This window comes from Chinchilla lanigera, unplaced genomic scaffold (assembly GCF_000276665.1).
Source record: "Chinchilla lanigera isolate Chin_1 unplaced genomic scaffold, ChiLan1.0 scaffold00009, whole genome shotgun sequence".
NCBI classification, from domain to species: domain Eukaryota; kingdom Metazoa; phylum Chordata; class Mammalia; order Rodentia; family Chinchillidae; genus Chinchilla; species Chinchilla lanigera.
Genome location: NW_004955410.1, coordinates 36,877,492 through 36,902,137, shown reverse-complemented (window position 1 = coordinate 36,902,137; position 24,646 = coordinate 36,877,492). Strand labels below are relative to the sequence as shown.

The window sequence follows — 24,646 nt, the reverse complement described above, 5'->3', positions numbered from 1 at the left end:
GAAAGTATACAACCTACATTCATTACCACATGCCTAAAAATGACTATTTAACAACAAAAAGCTAGCAAAAAAACAAACAAAAAACCTTAAAGATGAAAACCACCATCCTCCTGGAAAGGAGGAAGCACAGTTATAATTAACTTGGATTACAGAAGAATTAAATTTGAAATTACAAATTACTTAGAAATGAACAAATGAGTCCACAGCATTTCAGGATCTGTGAGTGCTGCCAAAGTGGCACAAATGGAAAGATTTACAGTCTTAAGTGCTTGTAGAAAACAGAAACTGTGAAAATAAACAAACTGAGCACTTAACTCAAGAGCTAGAAAAAGAACAGGAAAATAAACCCAAGGAAATCAAGGGAAGAAGAGAATAAAGACAAAAGTAGAACTAACAAAATAAAAAACAAAAAAATAGACTTCATTAACACAGCCAATTACTACTTTTTTGGCAAGATCAATAAAATAAATGAATGCCTAGTAAATCAGATTAAGAAAAAGTGGAGAAGATATGAACTATGCAAGGTACAAGATATGTCAAAACCAGCTGAATGATTACTATTTATAACTTTAAGAAATACAGTAAAAATTCAAATGGAATGTTTGACCCATAAAAGCACAAATTGCTGAAGTTGGTTTAATGAGAGGTGAGCAATTTCTATTGACTATCACTGAAAAATAGATGAAAAAAATAACCAGTGATTTACTTCTCAAAAAAGAGAAGAAACTAGAACCAGACTGAAATAGTTTTGCAATCTACAGCTAACAAAATGAAGGAACTGTTTGTTATTTCTCATTTTAAAGTGGTTGTGGTTCATAACATGGGACAGTTTTTCACTCATAAGAGGCGGCTGTTACCCTGCTTTGAAATCAGATAAAGAGCATCTCAAAAGGGGAGTGGGAGTTTAATCCCACTTATAAACATAAGTATAAATATTGTAACTCAGTCCGGCAGTGTATTAACAGAATACTGCATCATACTCAAGTTGTTGACTTTTTCCAAATTGTTGGGCTTTTCAGTAGAAAATACATTAACAGAATTCATTGTGTTCTCTGAAGAGAAAAAAGATGAGTCAATTAAAAATATTCTTAGTAAATGAATCATAGAAAAAGTATCTCATACTTGAAAAGTAACAACAAAGATCTATAGCAAACATAATGCTTAATGATGAAAGATTTGTAGCATTCCCACTAAAATTAAGAACAATGCAGGGATAAACTCTACTACTATCACTTATCAAGGAACTAGATGTTCCATTTAATGAAATAATTTTTAAAAAGCAAAAGAAAGATATGTAGATACTAGAAAGAAAAGATAAAGAACTATTACTTTTTGCAGACTATATTTCTATGTATCTAAAAAAATCCAAGAAAAATACCTAAAAAACTTTAGAGCTAGTAAGATATTGGTAAGGTAACTAGATAGTTTCATGAAAAAAAGTATCTAACTGAATTGAATTCCCAAATAAAGGACTGAATAAATGGAAAAACAATACTGTTTCTTAACAAAAAATCAGCTGCTTTAAAATAACTATAGTTACAAAAATTATAAATTTAATGCTGTCCTACTCAACAGCAGGTTTTCATATGGAATTTGATAAGCTGATTAAGTTCATCTGAAAAAGAAAAACAGTAGGAATAACGTTTTTCTAGAAAATATCAAAACCTATCCTAAAGAATTAGGAATTGATTCAGTGTCTGTTGACGTGGGAATAATCCTATAAATTGGTGGAACCAAAGAAATGGTCCAGAAAGAGAGCCACCTATTTGTAAGAGTTCAGTACATGATAAAAGTTACATTTCAGGTGATTGGGAGAAATGACAGACAAGAGTATTCAACAGTTATCTTAATCATTTTGAGGAAAAATGAAGTTCAATCACTTTTATGTATAATATAAAAATAAATTCCTGATGGATTCTAGAGCTAAGCATTAAAAATAAAAAAAGTATGGAATATTAAGCTCACTAGATGTAGAATAGGTATTTGGTAAAACTCAAAATTTTTTTGTTATTAAAAACTCTTAGAAAACTAGGAATAGAAAAGAAGGTTCTTAATTTGATAAATAGCTTTTATGAAAAAACTTACATTGCATTTAACATTCAAAACCAGAATGATTACTCCCTAAGATCAGAGATAAAGTACAGGTAGATGTTCACTCTCCTACTTTTATTCAATATTTTACTGGAGGTTTAAATCAGAACAATTAGGTGAGAAAAATATAGAACAGACATCTAGACTGGAAAAGCAGAAATATTATCAAACATAATTGTCTATTTGAAAACTTTAATGTATCTACCACAAAGTTACTAGAACTAAGAAGTGATTTGGGTACACTTTCAGGATACAAGGTCAACATACAAAAATCAGTAGTGTTTCTATGTAGTAACAATGAACAAAAAGTATTATTAGCAAAGCCAGTACCAAAAAGAAAAAACGTTTAGTATACATTTAATGAAATATGTAATATTTGTACATAAAACCACAAAACACGATGAAAGTCAGCATATACCTAAATAAATGCAGTTCTCTGTGAACTGAAATGCTCACTGTTGTGTAAATGTCAATTCTCTTTAAATTGGTACATAGATTCAATGTAGTTCTAACCAAAATCCTAGTAGGATTGTGACTTCTGTAGATATCATATCTAAATTGATATGGAAAAACAGAGACTAAAAGATTCAAAACAATTTTGCACAAGAACAAAATTGAGGACACATTTTATTTGATTTCAAGAGTAATCTAAAGCTACAGAGATTAGCATAGAGTGGTACAAGTGGTAAAACAGAAACATCAATTGATGGATCAGAAGAGATATTCCATAAGTGAATCAAATTAGCCAGCTGATTTTTGACAATTGTGCAAAAATTCTATGGCTAAAGAATAGTTTTTTTAATTGCAAATTTTTCAAAAAATCGCAATTCATATACAAAGAACTGATTCTCAGTTCATACCTTGCACCACCTATAAAATTGTGACCCAAACAGATCGTAGACCTAAATATAAAATCCAGAACTATGAAACTTCCAGAAAAAATACGTATTTTTGAGTTAGGCAAAGATTTTTTAGTTATAATCCCAAAAAGACTAGGCTTTCTTAATAATTATATCAGCTTGCAGTACATTAAAATTTTCTCTGCAAGAAACACTTTAAAATGAGGGAAAAAAAACCCCATAGGCTGGAAATAGTATTTGCAAACTGTATATAAATGATTTGTATAAAAAATAAGTAACTTTTCAAATTCAATAGAAAAAGGTAAATAACTATTAGTCCCCTAGGTATTTAGTGAAAAGGGATAAAAACTTATGTTCACTTAAAAACCTAATGTTCATAAAGACTTTATTTTTAATTGCCCCAATCAGAAATAATTCAAATTCCTCCGGTTGATAAATGGATCAACAAATTATTGTGCTTCCCTATAATGGAATGCCGCACTAATAGGCAATAAAAGAGGCAGACATATACACAACAACATAGATGGCTGTCATTGCATTATGCTGAGTGAAAGCAGTCAAATAAAAGACTGCATATTTATGTTTCTGTTTTATGAGAAATTCTTTAAAAATATTAACAGTACTATTCTTTCTAGTACTATTCTTTGTTTATTTCTTGGTGGTTATACAGCTATATAAATTTGTTCAAGCTCACAGAGTAGTATTCCCCCAAAGAATTTAAATTTTTTTTATTTTAAAAAATAAAAGGAAAACATATTAACAGAGAGACATCCATTTACAAAATAGCATCAGAACAATACAAACAAAACAGAGTTACAGACAAAGTGGTAGGAAATTAACCATGGTTGTTGTATTACTTATGGATATCTTCAAAGTGGTTTCTCAGGAAAACAAATGGAGACATACAAGATTGATCAAACAAGTAATCATTAACTATTCCTTTCTGTAGAGCAATAGAAGACAATAGTACAGCTATGTTAGCTAGCCTGTATATACATACTTACATAATTTCCCCTTCTTTCACTTCTCTTTTCCCACATCCCACTTGCCCTTTACTTTTGAGTATTTTCCTTTCATTTCACAATGTCTATCATACCTCATAGTTTTTATTCGCTCTTTCAGGTCTTACACTAGTGGGACAATACGATGCTTACACATGCAAGTCTGATTTGCGTCACTTATGAGTATGGTCTCTAGTTGTGACCATTTACCTATAAAAACCTCAAATTTATCTTTCTTTATAGCTGACTGATATGCCATTATATAAAATACTACAATTTTTTTATCCAATCCTCAGTGGATGGACATTTGGGTTACTTCTACAATTTAGCAATTACAAATTGTGCTGCTATGAACATGGGTGCACATATATCGCTGTGATTCGATATTTTCAGATCTTCTGGGAGAATACCCAGAAGTAGAATAGCTGGGTTGAATGGGACCTCTAGACCTCGCTTTCTGAGGAAACTGATTTCCACAGTGGCTTCACCAGTCTGCATTCCCACCAGCAGTGGAGAAGAGTTCCTATTTCTTCACAGTCTTGCCAGCATTTGTTATTGGTTGATTTCTTAATACTAGCTATTCTTACTGGGGTGAGATGAAATCTCAATGATATTTTAATTTGCATTTCTCAAATGACTAATGATGTTGAACATTTTCTCATGTATTTGCCATTTGTATTTCTTTATCTGAGAAGTGTGTATTCATCTCAGATGCCCATTTTTGGATTGGGTCTTTGAATTTGGGAGGATTGATGTTTTTTAATTCTTTATATGTTCTAGATAGAAGACCTTTGTCCGAGGGACAGTCAGCTACATTATTTTTCCCAATTTGTGGGTTTTCTTTTTGCTCTGCTGGTGATTTCTTCAGATGTGCAGAAACTTTTCAGTAGGATGAGATCCCAGTTGTTGATTCTTTGAAGTATTTCATGGGCAGTTAAGAATTTAAAAATTACTGTGAAAAATTAGACCTTCCTTGTAATTGTTCAGTGCAGCAGCAAGACTTGAATCCCAGAAGCTATGAAGGAAGTAATTCATAGATTTGAATCCTACAAAATACTAAACTTTTTAGGAGAAAAACCACCATAAATAAATGACAATCAGGCTCAGATTCATGAATATGGATTTTTGGTAAATATTTTAAATAAAGGAATAACATCCATAATACAACCAGTGGCTACAAATTTATCTGAAAAGAAGATAAATAATATGAGACAATGGGTTGAAGTACATGAAATACTGGAAAAAGTAGAAGGAGCCCACATATTCTAAAGCATCAACAAATATGAAACGACAACCTTACCATCGATCAAAGAGCTATGGATTAAAGCAGTTACAGAAAATAATTTCAGCCATCATCTAGGCAAAGCTTTTAATGATTGCTAAAATCCAACAGTAGTAGTGGTACAATGCAACAGGTACACCCATGGAGATTTTTAGTTATAAGCTGGTATAACTTTTGAAGGAAAATTTGGTAGTGGCTATCAAAAAATTAAATGTGCATACTTTTGACTCAGTAATTTCGTATCTAGGTATTAAAATATTTGCACAGGTTTAAAAATATGTATGTAAGATTTTTTATTAGAACATTGTAGTGAAAAATAGATATCAAATTAAACATCAGCAGAAAAGTGTTTACATAAATTAGATAAATCCATATCATGGACTGATAAATCCTTATCATGGATATCAATAAGTAATACAACAGCCATGGTTAATTTCCTATAACTTTGTCTGTAACTCTGTTTTGTTTGTATTGTTCTTATGCTGTTTTGTAAATGGATGTCTGTCTGTTAATATGTTTTCCTTCTTTTATTTTTTTTAAACAAAAAGTACAAAGGACACACATGTAAGGACTGATGTAGTACTGTATCCATTTACTTAGAGTGAAGTCTATTATTAAGTGAAATGAGCAAATACAGTAGTGGAAATACATGCATATTTATCCTATTTATGTTTTTTAAATATCTGCAAACTTGTATGTGCATGTGTGCATGTGTATGTGTGCACACATGCACACACACGCACAGTAAAGATTTGACTAAGTGCACATCAAAGTTGAGGTAGTTCTCTGTTGGGGCTTCAAGTGGTAAGATTGGGGGTTATGAAAGAAACTTACATTTTTTCACTGTATGTTCTTTGGCTTATTTGAACTTCTAAAAAAATCTATTTTCACTTGTACATGTTTGTGGTACATAATGTTTACATTCCTTGTGTGGAATTAGTACACATACATTTGAACTTTTAAAATGTAAAATATTATGTTTTACTTGTATGGTTTTTAAATTAATGAAATAGAGGGATAGTTCAAATATATGAATACATTTTTAAGTTAAGTTCAAATAGAAAACAAGATGTAAATAATTTTCAAATCGTGAATGGAGAAAAAAGTAAATTTGATTATTAAACTAAGCAAGAAGCAAGTATTAAAAATAGAAACCATAAAATAAATAGGCAGAACAAAGATCAAATATAACTTTTCTCATGAAATCTGTGAATGTCCTAAAAATATCTATTAAAAGGCACAAGATTCCCAGGTTGAATTAAAAAAAAAAAAAAGAAATTCAGCCATAAGCTGTTCATGGAATTGACAGAGAAAATTAGAAAGTAAAGATTTGGCCAAAGTATCAAAGACACATGTAATGAAAAAGAATCTATCCACAGGTACTAATACTGTATTAAAATGATAAAAAAAAGAATTCAGTATCTGAATCGCAAATGGAACAGAGGAAATTATTAATATTTAGAAACAGACTATTTCTAAATGGTAGACTGAAGTAAGAAGGCAATAGAGTCTAGAACATAAACATTTCTGGAGGTTATTTATATAAGTTGAACTCAGGACCTTGCACTCCCCAGGCAGGCACTGTGCCACTGAGCTATCTTCCCAGTCCACAAGGTTGTTTATTTTGTGGTTAGTTATATTCTGATGCAGATTTACTTATAATGAAATTCTACACCGTCAAGAAATTGCTAATGTAGAAAGAGCTACAATGACCTGAAAGTGTTATGAATTATGAAGTGAACACATAAACTATGTACTATAATTATTGTATGATTTCAATTTTGTTTTAAAACTATAAAAAAGAGCAGAAGGGCCCAGAGCTCACAGAGTCAGTGCTGTCCCTTGTGCATGGAGGACAGACAGCAGTCCTGAAGCAGAACAGACCCACGTCACATAGGAGGACATAACACCGGGTGTTCAGGCTGGGCGTGAAAAGCCTGCCTTTAAACAGTCTTTGGATGACACTTCTTTTGCTGTCCAGCCTTTGAACAGGCTATATTTCTTGATTCCCAAAACTGGACTGCCTATTCGTAATGCATCACCCCTTTTTCTGAGACTCGTGTCTGCCATCCTTAGTCACCACAGCTTGTGTGATTGCAGTACTTGGTTCCGTTATTGATGTTGTGGGACATCTCAAGATGTTAGGAAGGCACAGACTGGCCTGGAATCATGTAGGTGACTGTGGCAAAGTGCTGTATGTCGCGAGGCACCAGACCCAACGAGAAGGAACACAACTATGGCTTCCTCTGGAGGACAAACAACTATGAGTCTTTGACCTCCCACTGGAAAGCTTACTGTCTGTCTCTTCTAATAACCCTTTCCTAGCTTCTCCTGGGATTGGGTTGTTATGGCACTGAGAATGGGGTGAAATAGGGGAAAATTGAGAAAACACTGCAATGGAATAATTGGCTCTGGCATCGCATAAGCCACGGTCAACGTGTACTCCTTTGAACTAAGCTCCAGGTGGCATATTGCTTCTCCCAGGATGCTGGGGAGCATCATGAGGCCAGAGAGTGTTCCCAGGCTTTGTGAGTTAGATTACTCTCTGTCCTCTGAATTACCTAGAAGCCCTAGAATTTTAGAGGTATCCTAATTGGTGCACTCCTGTAATCCTAGCACTGAGGGAGGCTGCAGCAGGAGGTTCGCAAGTTTGAGTCCCATCTGAGCAACTTAGCGAGACGCTGTCTCAAAATTTAAAAAATAAGAAAAAGGGTTAGGACTATAACTCAGTATGAAAGCCCTGGGTTCAGTCCCCAGTACCAGTAAAAAACAAAGGAGTGTCTTACTGCAGTAGGGATAGAGGCATTAAAGTTACTGGCAAGAGTGCTGGAGGAAGAGATTGGACATTGGCAACAACCCTCACAATCTCAGAGGAAATAATGAGGGAAGACCAGCATCAAACGATAGCCGAGATTGACTGAGAGAAAAAGGAAAATTCAGTCTTTGCGACCGTGACATAATTCTAGGGTAGACTGTGGAAATCTACTCCTCTGGGGCACAGAGGCATGGTTCATGGAAATGTTACTACCTGGTACTAAAGGAAAGAAATGGTCTAAATTTCAGTAGAGAGATTTGCCTGAGACCAAACAGAGAAGTGGAGTGGAATCCAATTGCTCTTCACGTTAGTAACCATCTGTGACTCCAGGTGCATCTCTTAGAATAGGATGCTGAAAATTGAGTCTGAATGAGAAGCCCTTGGGGGGCCTTGTTTAACTCCTGACTGCTTGCCACCTACCACCCCCTCCCCACCCTGAGTTTCTGCAGTGGTGTGTTGGGGATGGGATATTAGAATTCGTATTCTTAGCAAGTTCCCGGCTGATACTGTTGCTGTGCAGGGAACACAGCTAAGAACCAAGCCTAGCGCCTGATGGGCAGGTAAATAAAGTGAATGCATGGAAAATGTCATAGACGCATAATTCCAAATCCCAGATCCCATACTGAAAGTCTGTCTAGGTTAGGGGTTATTAGACAATGGGATCAGTGCTACACTTCTATGGGAGGGGCTGACTGGATGCTCAGGTTATGTCGGAGGTGCTGACCATGGGTCTGATCCTTTATCTTGTAGATTTAGTAGGGTTACATGTGTAGGGAAATGACATGCGGTCTAAATTTTAATGTTGTTCAAGTTTCTTCCAGTGTGTTGGGAAATTCCTTCTGGGGGTTTCTAGGGACTCATTTCTCAGCATCACCCGTAGCTCTGAGTCTGTTCTCCACTGAGCAATCACCTTCTCTGCCTGCTCTCTTCCTTCTGAATGTGACAGGATGTGGTTCCTCATCCCCTGTCTCATTCCTCTAGTACGATTCACAGGCGATGTGGGTATACAGCATGCAGTGGGTGTCTGTTGCTTTTCCTGTCCTCTGGGCACCCTCTTCCTGGTCATATACCCCAGTTGCTTTGGGGAGCTGTGCTCCCCTAATAGAAATGGATGCCAGGGTGCTGTTAAGGTGTCTTCCCAACTGAGGCCAGGCACAAGTTGTCTTCCTGGACCCCTTCCCAGGGAAGAATGCTGCCTGTTGACCTCAGGAGTGGCAGATAAGCCGGGCGGCCAGCACTGCCTTCCAGAGCCTCCCTCTTCAAAGGGTTCTTTGCTTCTGTGATCTGCTCCCTATCTTGCAGTAAATCCTGTTTCTTGGAAGTTAGCCATCCTCTTACTTGTGAAGAAAAAGGAAGGGCCACAGACTGGAGATTGAGATGGAAAGGGCTTATATTTTAGCTATACCAATAATTTAAAATGGAATATTAGCCATTTTGTTGATTTACAAAAGGCTTTATCCACTCCGCCACAGGTCTGTGTCCCTGTCTACCTTCCCTATGGGCATCGGTAACCTTACATGCCGCCCACCGTTTCCCCTGTTCCTCCTCCCACCTACTGCTTCCTCCTCTTTCCTTGCTCATCAGCATCTCCTTCAGAGCAGCGTTGCTGTCTCATTCCCAGCCGCACTGTGGACCATCACCCTCCACAGCCAAGGTTCTGCCGTGGCTTTCCTTTCCTGGAAGATAATTCCCACCTGAAGAGGAGGAACTGTGGAAAGACAGCCTGCTGTTCAAAAAATAGAGCTTTCCTACCCTGCAACAAATTGAGTGCTTACTATGTGCTGGCTCTTACAAATTGCCACAGATGGTTGCATCCTGTGGATGATAAATTAACTGCCAAGAATAAACTAATGAAATACGAATGAATTAAAGTGATGAAATACTAATGAGAACAATTTATTGTTTTTAATCTAAGAAACCTATAAATGCATTGGGAAAGGGATTGTCAAACTACGACCTGAGGCCTGGTTAAAACATTAAAAACATTTTTAATGTACTGTAAAACAAAAACAAAACACATGTGGCAGGGACTTACGTGGTTCGCAAACCTAAAATACTTTTTATCTGGGCCTTTGCAGAGAAAGTTTGTTGGCCTCTGGATCAGAATCTTCTTGAAGACCCCAGGCCCTGGGAAATAGAGCCATATTGGGCAGCTTGATTTGCAGGTGGCCTACTGGGGTCAGGAAGCTCTTTCTGCCTGTGGGTGAAAAGAAGATTGGGGAGGGGCCCTATGACCGCTGAGCCCAATTCAAAGGGGGAGGGCAAAGAGAATGGGAAGGAAAAGACCTAGAAGTGGGGCTCCAGCCTCGTGTCCTGCTTCTGCTATTCCTGGCTTCTCTGCCTAAAAGTGCATTCACCTTTCCCCACCTGCCCACAGGTTCCTCTCCCTTGTTGCTCTGTTTTCTTCCAAGTACTTCTTAGTGCTTATCAGCGTCCATCTCGGGAATTCTTGAGCTCGCTGCCTTGTTACTGCGGGATAGGGTTTATTCGCTGCTTGCCCGTAGTGCCTTAGCTGTGCCTGATACACAACAAGTGCTTCATAAATTCCTGTTCATTGACTCCAGCAAACCCTGTCTCCGCCACAATATTCATGGGGAAAGAACCCCTGGGAAGTCCTAATACCTGGTCGAGAAGGGATTCAATTTGGTCAGGAAGGGGCTTAAAATCTCTCCAAATTGAACTTCAGCAAAATATGACCTTATGTTGTGTCCTAAGTTAGTAAAGTGTAGCCTGTCGGCTGTATCAAAACCCGCTGGCCAGTTTTCTCCTGCACAGAATGTTTACACAAATGCTGTTACTAACAGAAGCTTACTTACTGAATGCAGAATCACAGCACAGGAACTGGAAAGTATCTTGGCTTTGGGATAGAAATACATCATTCCGGGGTTACAAAAACTTATAACTGCAGGGTCCTTCTCTCATAAAATAACAACAGCCCACTCCTACCCAGGTCTCATTCTGTACCAGTGGAGGCTGTTGAAATTTTCTACATAATTTGCTGAGTGAATTTATGAGTAACACAAGCATTTACTCTGTAGTATTTTGAGCATTTATTATGTACTATTAGGGTATTATTCTGAGCACTTTTTAAAGGTGTCTCATTTAATTCTCATGGGAATCCTATGAAGTAGGTTCTGATTTTCATCCCCTTATTTCACACAAGGCATCAGAGGCATTGGGAAGTCAAGTAACTCACTCAAGGTCACACAAATTAGTAAATGGATGCACTGGGATTTGAGCCCTGGCAGCCCCTACATGTCCCTGGGGCAGTGCTGGAGACCTGGGGAAGAGCTACTGCCCGCCGTGCCTTTCTGCTTGGTCTCTGTGGACCACAGCAGCACTCAGAGCGCAGCAGCTCTGCAGTGAAGTCGATCACTGCAGCAGACAGTGTAGTCACATGTTCCTCTGGAAGCATCCCCACCCTGGGAACCCACTTGCCTCATCCTCCACTGTTATCAGCAACAGTCCCTCGCTCCTTAAATCATGCCCTCCCTTTAAAAGCAGCTGCTGCTTTAATTCTAGATCATGATTCTAGTGTCTCAGGCCAGACTTCTTACTGTGGCGGTGTTGATACCCTCAATAATCTGACAGTGCTCTTCTAATCATCACGTAATTCTTTTTTCGTAAGACTGGAACTTTGCCTAAAGATTCTCCTGTAGTGGCGCAGGATTCAAGGGAGAATGTTAGTCTTTTAATTCAATTCAATTACTCCCCACTTCCATGGAAACCAGGGCCTCACTGTACCGCTGAGCTAGCTACCCCTCCAGCCCTCACCTAAATAAGTATCTTCGCACAATTTAAAGATTGGAGCTGATCTGGCAAGTGAGAGAGAAATGAGCGTATGCATAAACATATTATCTTGTCCTGCAGGCAAGATGTAGACGTGGGATGTAATTTGATAACGAAACGGGTAAAACTGCTTCTGCGAAGTGCCAAAATGGATAGAGCAGATACAGCGTACATTGAGGTGGGACATGGAGGGATCGAGCAAACCTAAATAAACATGTTTGCAGTGGTTTAAATTCAGTCCCTCTGAAGTGAGCTTGATAATGCTTCCTGGAAGGCTTCTCAGATTGCCAACAGCCCTGTCATAAAAAAAAAAAAAAAAACCTAGAGCTACTTTGGTGGGGATTTGGTTCCCTCCAGTGGTGTTATCAGAAAATGCAAATTTACTGCTTTGTATACTTCTATTTTTCTAATGTATTTGTTTGGTCAGCAAATCTTTGAGCGCGTGCTATATATTAGGCTTTGTATTATGGATACAGAGATAAAATGCGCAACTCTTTATGAAGAACACACCAGGATAAGAAGACTGAAGAATTATCTACAAAATCTGCAAAGGAAGATGTGACTATATTGATAGGATTTTCATCATTAGGGTTAGCACTTTAATTTAAAGGTTTATTTCTAAATTCAAATATTTTTTTCAATGAATTAGCTATTGGATCTTTCTCAATTCATTATTTTTCTAACTAATTATTATGGGATAGGCATGAAATATAACTGATTTTTAAATAATTTGCCTTACTGAGGTATGAATTACCATTTTTTAAAGTTAACTCTTTTTGTTCTCCATTTCAGTCACAACATATGAAATGACCATTTTATATCACTCTCCCCCAAACTAGTCCTCTTTTATTTTCTTAGGGCATTGACAGGAAAATCCATACTTACATTAAATAATGTAGGGACACTTGTTTTGGTTTTCTTTGCCTTATTTCTGTTTTCTTTTTAAATGTAGCATTGTGGGGTTTTTTTGATAGGTATTTTTACATTATCCCTAATTTACTAAGTTGTTTTCTTTTTAAATTTGCAATGGGTACTCAGTTTATCAAATGCCTTTTTTCCATCTGTATATAGTTTCCTAAGCCCACATAAAAACTTAGCACATATGGGGTGGCTTAAAACAGCAGAATTTATTGTATATTTCTGAAAACCAGAAATCCAAAATGAAGGGAACAGTAATGCTGGTTTCTTCTGGAAGTTTCTGGGGAGAATCTACCCCAAACCCCTCTCCTAGCTTTTGGGGTAGTCTGTCAATCCTGTATTCCTTGGCTTGTAGCTGCACCACTCCCATGTCTCTCTGCCTGTTTTTGCATCACTTTTTCCTCTCCCTTCTTCTTTTTTTTTTTTTTAAATGACATTTATTGGATTTAGAGCCCATGTGGACAGTCTGAGGTGGTCTCATCTTCTGAAGTGGTTCCTCTCTCTCTCTCTCTCTCTTTCTCTCTCTGTCTCTCTCTCTCTCTCTGATAGGGTCTTGCTGTGTAGTTCAGACTGGTCTTGAACTCTCTATATATCCCAGGTTGGCCTTAAATTTGCAGCAATCCTGCTTCAGCCTCCCAAGTCCTGGAATTATAGGGATGGACCACCATGTCTGGCAAAAAACCATTTTTCTAAATAAGGTAGCATCCACAGGTTCCTGGTGAGTGTTTTTCCTAGGGACAACCACTCAACCCACTACAGCATATATTTATGTTTTTTAAATTTATTTTAAAAATAAAAGAAGGAAAACATTAACAAACAGACATCCATTTACAAAATAGCATAAGAACAATACGAACAATACAGAGTTACAGACAAAGTGGTCAGAAATTAACAATGGTTGTTGTATTACATATTGATATCTTCAAAGTGGTTTCTCAGGAAAACAAATAGAGACATGCAAGACTGATCAAATAAGTAATCATTAACTGTTCCTTTCAGTAAAGCGACAGAAGTCAGTAGTACAGCTATGTTAGCTGTCCTGTATATACATACATGCATACATAATTTCCCCTTCTTTCTTTTCTCTTTTCCCTCACCCCAGTTGCTCTTTGCTGAGCATTTTCCTTTCATTTCACAATGTCTATCATACGTGCTAGCTTTTATTCACTCTTTCAGGTTCTTACACATAAAATAATATGTTGCTTACACGTGGAGGTCTGGTTTGTTTCACTTATGAGTATGGTCTCTAGTTGTGACCATTTACCTGTAAAAGCCTTGAGTTTATCTTTCTTTACAGCTGAGTAATATTCCATTATATAAAAGTACCACAATTTTTTTAATCCATTCTTCAGTGGATGGACCTACAGCATATATTTTAAAAAGTATCTTTTAATTTCTTCAATACATGGGTCTCTCCTCTACAACTACCTCCCCTCTTTTCTCTCTTTCCTAGGAAAAATCTCTTTCCCCAGTTCTACTCTTTCTGATCTCATTTTTCACTCTGCAAACCTATCCCTGGTGCAGAAGACCCAGTTAAATGCTCCTTGTGTGTATCTGTGTACTTTTCCATAGCTCCTGAACATTAGCACTATATGACATCACATTCCTATGTAATTATTGGTCTTCTTGGTGACACTATAACTTCCACAAAGAGAGGAGCTGTGTATATCTAACATTCTAATTGTCCCCAAACATCAGTGCATCAACTGACATATCAAAAGCTTAAGATGTATTTTTAAAGAAAGAAACTAAATATGATGCATTAAATTAAAAAATTTCTCCCATTGAACTACTCCATCCTTGTAGCAAATTGAACTTAGTCATACCATGTTATTCTTTTAATGTTAGAGTTTGCGTGTTAATATTTTATTCAGATTTTTTGCGTATATTTAAAAGTGAGTTTGAGCTTTTGTTTTTCATTACTTCGTTTGGTTTGGGGAACAGAATTAAGCTAGAGAAATAAAAGGAATTGCATATGTGGTGGATTAACAACTGGCGGTCAACTTGTAAAGCCCATCTGAACTGAACCAGCATTGGTGCTGGGTGTGGGAGCCCCACCTGAGGACTGTTGCCGGCAGCATACAAGGCAGAGTTGGAGATGAGGGGAAGCTGTTAGGGAGCTGTTGGTTCTTCTGGGTGCTGTTGGTTTTCCTGGGGGAGCTTGTCATGCTGACTTCCCTGATACGAACTTGGCTGTTCTCATTGTTTAAGGAGCTCAGCAACCTTATTGCTGAGAATGGCTCCAGTTCACTTTGGAGGAGCTCTGGTCCTTACTTTGAACGTCGCTTCCTGGCTCTGGAGGGGGGTATGGTGCACTGTTCACTGTCCTGGGGAAGCTTGTCTTGCTGCCTTTCCTGATATGAACTTGGTTGTTCTTAGCATCAGAGGAGCTTGGGACCTCATCGCTGAGGATGGCTGTGGTACTTTTCTGGTTCTTTGAGCATTGCTTCCCGGCCCCAGTGCAGATCCCTCAGCCTGCTGGCACAGATCCTTCATCCCGCTGGCACAGACTTCCTAGCTTCCACCACTGACATTGGGACCTTGCCAGTGCAGATCTGTGAAGTGGGTTTGCATGGTACATTGCCCTCCAGTTGGGCTTGTAAGGGGCATTGTGGTGGGCTCTAAGTCTCTGGATGGACTCTTGAAGGACACTGACATTGCCATTACCCTCAGCTGGATTCTTTGGTCTTTAGTGTACAGACAGATTGCCACACTCTCTTTGTGTGTGACTCTTTGGGTGACTATTGTAAAATAATCCTGTAAATCATATGTCCTGTATTATATTGTTCCCCTTGCAAACCCTGACTACAACAGCATATCTCCTGGAAGTTGTTAAGTAGCATGGGAAATGTGAACCATCTAGGTCCACTAACCTTCACATCTGGTTATGTGAACCATCTAGGTCCACTAACCTTCACATCTGGTTAAACATCTCCCTTCTGGCATCATTATTGGTTTTTCTGTATCTACTTTTCAGCTGCTTTGGTTTCTTTCTACTTCCTTCCTGAAGAAAGGAAATATGTATCTTGTTTATATTTTCAGAAGTTTAGTAAGAGTTGTATAATAAAATCCCTTCTATAATATTTAAAAATCTATTCAATAGCTCTGATGATGTATCCTTTCTCATCAGTAATTGTTTCTTTGTTGTTTTATATTTTTTTCAATTTGATTTATGATAAATTTTTCTCACTTGATTTTTTTTTAAATTGAGTAACTTCTAAAATAGTGCTACGGAGGTATAGTTTACATATCATAACATTTACCTATGACAACTGTACATGATACAATGATTTTTAGTGATTCCACCAAGGAGTGCAGCCTTCAGTGTAAATCAATTTTACAATGTTTTCATGCCCCTAGAAAGATCACCTTTAACATTTTTTTTTTTTTTTTTTTGGTTTTTCTCCGGTACCGGGAACCGAACTCACGACCTTGCGCTTGCCAGGCAGGCGCTTTTTGCCGCTGAGCTAAATCCCCAGCCCCACCTTTAACAGTTAATCCACTCTCAGCCCTAAGAAACCAATAATCTATTTGCTGTTTCTATCAATTTTTTTGGGAATTTCAACTAAATTGAATTATACAACATGTGGTTTGTTGCATCTGTATTCTTTCACTTTACATAATGATTTTAAGACTCATTCATGACAGGCATATGACAAGAGTTTTCTCCTTTAATCCCTAATATTCCATTGTTTGTCCATTCACCAGGGGGTGGACATTTAGGTTGTTACCTTAATTTTTGTACATTTTGTCTAATGCTGCTATGGAATTTGTCTGCAAGTATTTGTGTGGACACTTATTTTTATTTCTCTTTGGCACAGACTCAGCATGGAATTGCTGGATTGTATGTTAATTTTATTTGTGATCCACTTTTTAAGAAACTATCATCCTATATTCCAAAGGGGCTGCCCCATTTTACATTCTCACCAGCAATGTATGATTCTGCACATCTTCACTAATATTTGCTACTGTCTGCCTTATATATTGTATTCATTTTACTGGATATGAAATAGTGTCTTTCATCTGTGTGGGGGGCTTGATGGCTCATTTCCTTTTTTCACTGGGTATTTCATTGCATGAATATGGCACAGTTTTGTTTATTCATTTACTTATTGAAGGACATTTTGGTTATATCCAATTCCTGAAAATTATGAATAACATTATAAACATTCATGTACTGGTTTTTGTGTGGACCTAAATTTTCAGCTCACTTGGGTAAATACCTAGGAGTGCAATTTGCTGGGTTGTTATATAAGACTATGTTTTTGTAAGAAACTCTCAAACTATCCATGCAAAGTGGTTATGTCATTTTGCATGTCCAGCAGCAATATATGAAAGTTTCCATTTTTCATCTCCTTGTCAGCACTTGATATTGTACATTTTTTTTGCATTTTAGGCATTGTAATAGTGTAATAGAATCTCATTCTTTTCATTTTTTAAGATCTAATGACAGAATATATTTTCTCATGTTTATTTTCTGTATTCTTTGGTGAAGTATTTGTTCTGATCTTTTGCCTATTTGTAAATTAAATTTCTTGTTTTCTTATTATTGAATTTTAAGTCTTCTTGTATATTTTAGTTGTAAGTTTTTTGTCAAGTACATGTTTTGCAAAGATTTCCTGCCCATCTGGGACTTTTTTCATTTCCATATAAATTTTGGAATAATTTTGTCTGTGTTCCAAAGTATGTTTCTGGGATTTTGATAGAAACTGTATTAAACCTCTATTATCAATTTGAGGAGAAAGAACTGACATCTTTACTCTGTTGAATCTTTCACTCTGTGAAATATTATGCTTCTCCTGTATTTAAATCTACTTTGATTTCATTCATTAGTGGTTTGTAGTTTTCAGGATGTAAGTTCATGTGCTACATAAAAATCTACATGTTTTTAGATTTATATGTAGTTTTACTTTTTGAAGGATTATAAATGGCATTGTATTTTAAAAGTCTTGTTTCCTTGGGGTACATGCTAGTGTGCAGATATATAATTTATTTTTTATGTACCTTGATCTTGTATAATGTAACGTCATTCCCTTATTAGTTTTAGCAAGTTTTTTTTTTTTTTTTGCAGATTACGTGCAATTTTCTGTGTACACCACTATGTCATCTGCAATTTGGAATTGCTTTATTTCTTCCTTTTCAACCTATTATTTCCTTTTTTTTTCTGACTTTATTGTACTAAGTTGGATTTCTAGTACTATGCTGAATAATAATGGTGAAATGGGTATCCCTGCCTTGTTCTTCAAATTAAGGAGGGAATATTCAGTCTTTCACTACTGAGTATGATGCTATCTTTAAGTATTTTTTATTTCACTTTTATTTGCATTTATTTTATGTTGAATTCCTTCTTGTGCCATAAGTTTTTAGTTCTTCAGTTTCTTCTTTGCAGCCTCTTCTTCTGGTTTAGAACAACTTGTTCTTTTTCAGTAAGATGATTTCAGTGTGGCGGAGGAGTTCTGTGGTTCATCCCACCGTGAGCTCTGTAAGTACAGTGGGCACCTTGGGTGCTTGTTCACCTGGTTATGCTCAATAAACAAGATCCTTAAATTCAGCATTGCTCTGCATTTTTATGCACATGCAACAAAAATTCTGCCCTCTTCTAATATGCCATCTTTTGAAATTTTTTCCTCTTTAACTTTAAAATTTTTTAAATGCTTATTTTCTCACAGGAAGTTACAGAAATGGAACAATTGACCCTATATACCTTTCACCAAAACTTCCCTGCTGGTAACATTTCATATAACTGCAGTCCACTGTCAAAACCACAAGTTTGATATTGGTACAATTCACAGAATTTACTCAGACATCACCAGGTTACACGTACTCATTGTGTGTGTACAGTTCCCTGTGATTGTCTCATATACACAGATTTTTATAATCGGCATCACAATCAACAGAGAAAACTTCTGTCACCACAAAGGTGCCTGGCACTGATAGTCACATCCATTCTTTTTTATGATAAAAAAATGTAATTTCTTCTACTTAACTGTATCTCTTGGAGATTTATCTATGTTAGTACAGATACCTATTCTGTTTAAAAGCTAGAACTTCATAGTATAAGTGCTCCTCAGTATATCTGGCCATATCCCTGCTGATGGGCTTTTAAATTGTTTCCAGCTTTTCACTATTTGTAGTTCTTTATATATTTTAGGAAGAAGATTTTTTCCAAATAAATTTATGATGAATATTTTCTCCTACTTTGGGACTTGCATCTTTTGGAGAATAGAGGTTTTTCTTAGTATAGCAAAAGTTTTCTCACTTTTTTCCAAAACATTTCATTGTTCTTTTAAAAATTGTTTTTCTAAACTCCTATTTCATTTACTTCTGACCTGATACTTATGACTTTCTTCCTTCCACTAACTTTGAGCGTCAGTTGTTCTTTCTATTTTAGTTCCTCGAGGATAATTGAGACAGGGGAGGGCAGCCCAACGCATCCCCAAAGGTACTTTTCTTCTGCGGCCAGCTTCAGCCCACTGCAAACCTACCACAGCTGCCTCCATGCCTTATTCTTCTTCAGGCAGCTGCACAAGGAGCCTTCCCCTGCCCTTGATCACTGTATAAAAGCAACCTTCCCCAGGTCAGTCTGGACCAGTCGATCCTGAGAAGGGCTGGTGGGGCTCCCTGTGCACACAGCTGGACGTGGGTCAGTCCCTACACAGTGCTCTCTTACACTGCAGTGCTGGAGTGTAAACTGTAATCAGGGCTCTTCCAAATGGCGTATTCTTAAGGATTCATGATTTCTGTCTCAGGTAGAGCAGCTGGAGATAAGAGAATCACAAGTTCAAGTCCCACCTGGGCAATTTAGTGAGACCTTGTCTCAAAGTAAAAATAAAAGTGGCTGGGAACCTAGCCCAGTTACACAGTGCCCCCATGGGTTTGATCCCCCATTCCACAAAAATGCTCTATACTATAACAAACATCTCTTATGATCATACTTTCCAGAGACATCGTCATTACCTTTGATGTATAGATTTTATATTGGTCAGATTTCCATCACCATGATGAAATACCCCAGATAAACAATGAGTAAAGAGAAAGGTTTATTTGTTTTGGATGTTCTATCCATGATAATTTGGCTACACTGCCTTGGGCCTGTGGCAAGGCAGGAAGAAGGATGAGAGGAAGAGGCTGGGTTCCCACAACCTGCTATAGGGGCTTGTCTTCAAAGACCTAAACACTGCCCATTAGCCCCCACTTGTTGAAACCTCCACCACCTCCCAGTAGCCCCAATAATACTACACTGGGAAGTAAGCATTTGACACATGGGCCTTTGGGGGACATTCAAGAGCCAAACTGTAGACGTCCACTTTTCCTATTTATTTATGTGCTAACATATATTAGAATTGTTCCTTTATTTTTAACAAGGATCATACATATTGTAGTGGTTACAGTGGAGTGTCAACTTGATTGGATCCACCCAAAGGATTGGTAGAGGCCACTTCTGCATGTGTTTGGGTGGGTCACAGAGGAGTGCTCTTGGGGTCTATGTCTGGTCCCTTGCCCTTCTTTACGGCAGTGATGGTGAAGCTTTTAGAGCTTTCAGTGATCGTGAACAGCATGTTGAGGCACAGGGCCATAGATTTGGGCACCACTGCTGCTGTTCCCCTGTTTCCCAGCCACTATGAACTAAGCTGCTTTGCTCTGCCAGGCCCTTCTGCCATGATGTTCCTGCACTGGAGCCAGATTACCATGGACTGAATCCCCCAAACAGAGCCAAATAAAAATTGTCCTAAGTTGTGGGTGTCAGACATCATGTTTCAGTGATGAGAAAGCTTACTAATACACATAGTATTGCAATTTTCCTCCATGTTTAATATCCTCTGGACCATGGCTTGTGTTGTTATATGTAGGTCGGACTCCTTTCTTATAAATGACACACCACAAAGTACTTGGTGAAAAGTCTTACTCCTCTCTCTCATGTTTCATGAGGAAATTTCCACTCTCAGGGTATAACAGTATTAGTGATCCTAGACTTAGTTCTACCTCCCAGATAGAGTGAATTATCTGAATGATTAAACTAGGAGAATACACTGGATACAAGTGGCCTTGCCCTCGCTAAGCTTTTGGTCCCAGTGGTTTGCTTTGTGGTGTGCTCATTCTGCTGACCTCTAGCAGTCTGCCCACCAGGGCTCTTCCACTTCTGCAGGCAGAAAGCTGAGGCACGGGTGGCCCATCTTGGAAGTGAAGAGAAGTATACAGCCCAGCTGGCTTCACATTTCTGTTACATTCACCTGTGAAGTTTAATGTGGACTTTGAATTTCATCATTTTAAGTTTACAACTTCTAAAACAACCTCCCCTCTCAAGAGAGAAACAACACTATGTTTTTGGGCCCTTCAAATCCCAACATTTCCATTTCCCCACCGGTAGACATTTGTGTCTTGTTATAACAAATACTGTCTTTGTCCAAAGTTTATTCTTTTATATCTGGAATAACAGAGTCGACAATAGGAATGTCATCATTCAAAGAAGCCTTCTTCAGAGAAGTCTCTGAATCTGGGCTTGGGGTCAGCACTTATGGACAACCTAATCAACACCAACACAACAGGACGGACTGAAGAGTCTCTTGAGTTACAAAGATGGTCTATAAGGAAACTGGATTGCAGGAGGTTTTCTTCACCCACTCAGTAAACATTATCAGCTCAGGACAATGCGCCAAGCACACACAAGGTCCTAGTTTTTATGGAACCTACATCACACAAAGAAACAAGCAACAAGCAACAAAACGTCAGAAAGTAATAACTACTCTGTGTTCTTAAAAGAAAGTGATGAGTTTCAGTCAAAACTTGTTCTGAGTACATCTTGAACTTTCTGGTATAAAGAGTATACTTTCTGGTAAAAAGTTAAAAAGTAGCCATGGGCTTTATTTCGTAAATTTCTAGTTCTCAAGCCTTTGTAACAAGGGCTGGTATGTTGGTAAGTGATTATGTTTCCATGGTACTTTCCATTTCATGACCAATTCAGGAAATGTGTCTGAATTTTAGCCACACATGTCCTTGGTCCCCTTCCCATTGTCTACTGCACATACATATGCCTTTCCAAGGCACTTTAAAATGGTATAAGTAACTAAGTAAGTATATATGTGTATGGGGTGTATATATGTTTATTTTCAGCATGCATTCACTTAAAGTGTTGTTTTCCTGGAGAAAAGCTAATTTCTCAAAATAGTCTGTCAGTGTCTCGAGGGCATCTTGATTGGGCAGCACTAGAGTTTCAGGGTAACTTTAAAATACTTTCCTATTGTTAGAGTCCCTGTTTTATAAAACCCAGAGAGGCCTTGGAGTTAGAGAGGGAGGACAAAGTGGAGGATGCCAGTTTTGATCATGGCCGACACTAGCTGGGACTCTGCAGGAGCCAGTCTAAGCCGGGGTCCTTATTTAAGCAAGGAGACACTTGAACCCTTCTGATAGAACCATTTTAACATAAAGCCAGATATCCATCTGTCCTGGGAATTTTTTCCTGTTGTATTTCTTTGGTGCTTTTAAAATGATTTCCTTCCTTTTGTTTTCTCTTTTTCAAGAACTGCTTGTCAGGCTGGGCCTTTGTAACTCATGTATTTTCCTTTCACATCTTCCAAATCTTTGACGTTTTGTTTTACTTTTGTGTAAAGTTTCTTGACTGCGTTTTTCAGGTCTTACACTTTTATTTTCCATTTTAACAGACCTATTTTTATTTGCCCAACACTCTTTGTTCTCTGCTGTTCATTTTTTTGGGATTCTATTTTCATTTTGAGAATCAAATATTCTGTCAATTTCTCTGAAGATGCTAGAAGTTGTTTTCCAGTTCTAGTTTGTGTTCTTTATTATTTGTCTTCTCCGGGGACATTTTTTCCTCTTAATTCTAGACTTTCTCTTTCATGTTGTATGTTTTCCTCAGAGCTGGTGATCTTGCCTTGTTTTCCGTTTTGTCCTGAAAAATTTCATGCCAGTGGTTTCTACCTGATTACAAGAGTTTTTAACATCTTCATTGATAGCCTGAAACTGTAGCTGTATCAATTCTTTCTCCTTAAAGTACACTGTTCTTTATTACTGATAACGATGTATTTAAATGCTTTGGTAGCCTCTCACCAAAGGAGAGCTTCTTCAGCTCAGGTAAATAGCCCTAGATGATACAACTGCATGTCCAAGTGTGGTCTGTGTACTACACAGCTGCTTAGGATGCGGAGGCTCTCTTTGGCCCCATCCAGTGGAGGGACTGTAGCAGCATCTACCCAGACCCTGTGACCTCACCCCTGTAGCTTCTCATTTTTCTGGTAGTTCTTGAAAAGCACATGGAACTCATTAGCTTTCTGGAAAATAGTTCCATCATTTTGCTCCAAATAGGTCAATTCATTAGGAGTCCTGGTAAGGTGACTTTTATGTAAAATTCAAAGGTCCTAGCAGGGACAGTTGCAGCCCTATATTTGTGGTGACATGAGGAAGTTGTTCCTTAGCCCATCCTAAAATTTTATATTCTAACCTCCTTTAAGATCAGGAATTATATTCTTAGTATTGGTGGGGGGGGGAGGGAGAGAAAAACTAAGGAAAATAGGAGGTGAATAAAATCCCTAAGTATGAGACACCGATCCAATCATACAAGCAATTTATACTTGGCTAATTGCAATTTCTTTATCAAGGACAATTCCAAATTACAATTCCTCTTACCTGGGTTATTAGATTCAGGCAAATTTATTATTTGTATCTCAAAGGCTTAGGAGGCACAAGCCCTCAATTGCCCTGTAACTGAATGCATTATTTACAATAAAAATGTAGATGAGCTTGTAATCCTTGTTTTGGTTTTGAAATAGAAAAAGTTATAAAATGATTAAGAGTCTTAATCAGGCAAGTAAAATTGGATGAATGCCACATTTTAGACCTAGGAGGAGGAGAATTTAGGTGAGAAAACACTAGCTTTCATGATACAAATCTCCCTGTTGGAGTAAAAAATCAAGAAAACTCTAAGGTATGGTGTTAACACTTTACAAGCAGTACTGGTGTATGTGTATACACATTTTTATTCTGTTATTCTATACCTATTCTTAAGGGTCTTTAAAGCCATTGCAGCAATCTGATCTATTATAAATTTAAATTGTAATCAACATCTGGGGAATTCTTATTTTTGTATATCCATTTGATTTTTATTTATTAAGTGACAAAATAGAATTTTAAATGTTTATAAGACATAGATTTGGCAGGATTATAAAATGGATATTAGATAAAATACTGATAATAAAGTGGATTCATTTCTCAGAGAGTATCCTTGCTGCTTTAGGCTCTGCATAGTCTACTTTTCCATTTCTCTCTAATTACATCAAACCCTTCATGTGACTTTGCTATACAAAAAGGAGAGGAACGGGCTGGGGATATAGCTCAGCAGCAAAAGCACTTGCCTGGCAAGTGCAAGGTCATGAGTTCAATTCCCAGTACCCAAAAACAAACAAAACAAAACAAAACAAAACAAAACAAACAAAAAAAAAAACAAAAAAAAACAAATGGCAAAAAGGAGAGGAGAGAACTGTGCAGAGGGAGACCAAGACTAGAGTCAGGGTAATCATTTTTTCTCATGATAAAATCTTTTGTAGTTATGTTTCCCTTTATCCCACTTTAACTCTGTGATTCTTCTTCTCCTCCCTCAGACAGCAATTTTTTCAATTTGTTTGGAACTCTCCCAAGAAAAGGACAATGGAGAGTGACCAAAAAAACACTTTAATATTCATGCTAGCACTTTACCAACCAGAAATACGAAAATAAATTTACCCTTAATAAATGTATTTCCCCTTTGTATTATCTCTCTTTACAAAATAAAGATAAGCACAACAAAGCAACTGTACTACCCAACAACAAACCGAACTACTTTAGGTAGAAAAAAATACCAACCAAGATTAACAGATTCTATTTTGAATTCGGAAAGATC

At 37.3% G+C, this 24,646-nt stretch overlaps 1 protein-coding gene across 1 annotated transcript in view; it reads right to left on the bottom strand.

The window, feature by feature from the left end:
* Klf14 (Kruppel-like factor 14) overlaps positions 1 to 10,925 on the bottom strand; it is a 40,924-nt gene extending 29,999 nt beyond the window's left edge. Inside the window, exons 1-2 of the mRNA XM_013510501.1 lie at positions 10,866 to 10,925; positions 10,417 to 10,567 (exon numbers count right to left, since the gene is read on the bottom strand). Coding sequence (XP_013365955.1) covers positions 10,417 to 10,567; positions 10,866 to 10,925 — 211 coding nt within the window. The remainder of the gene's footprint in view (positions 1 to 10,416; positions 10,568 to 10,865) is intronic.
* Positions 10,926 to 24,646: the final 13,721 nt, after the last annotated feature.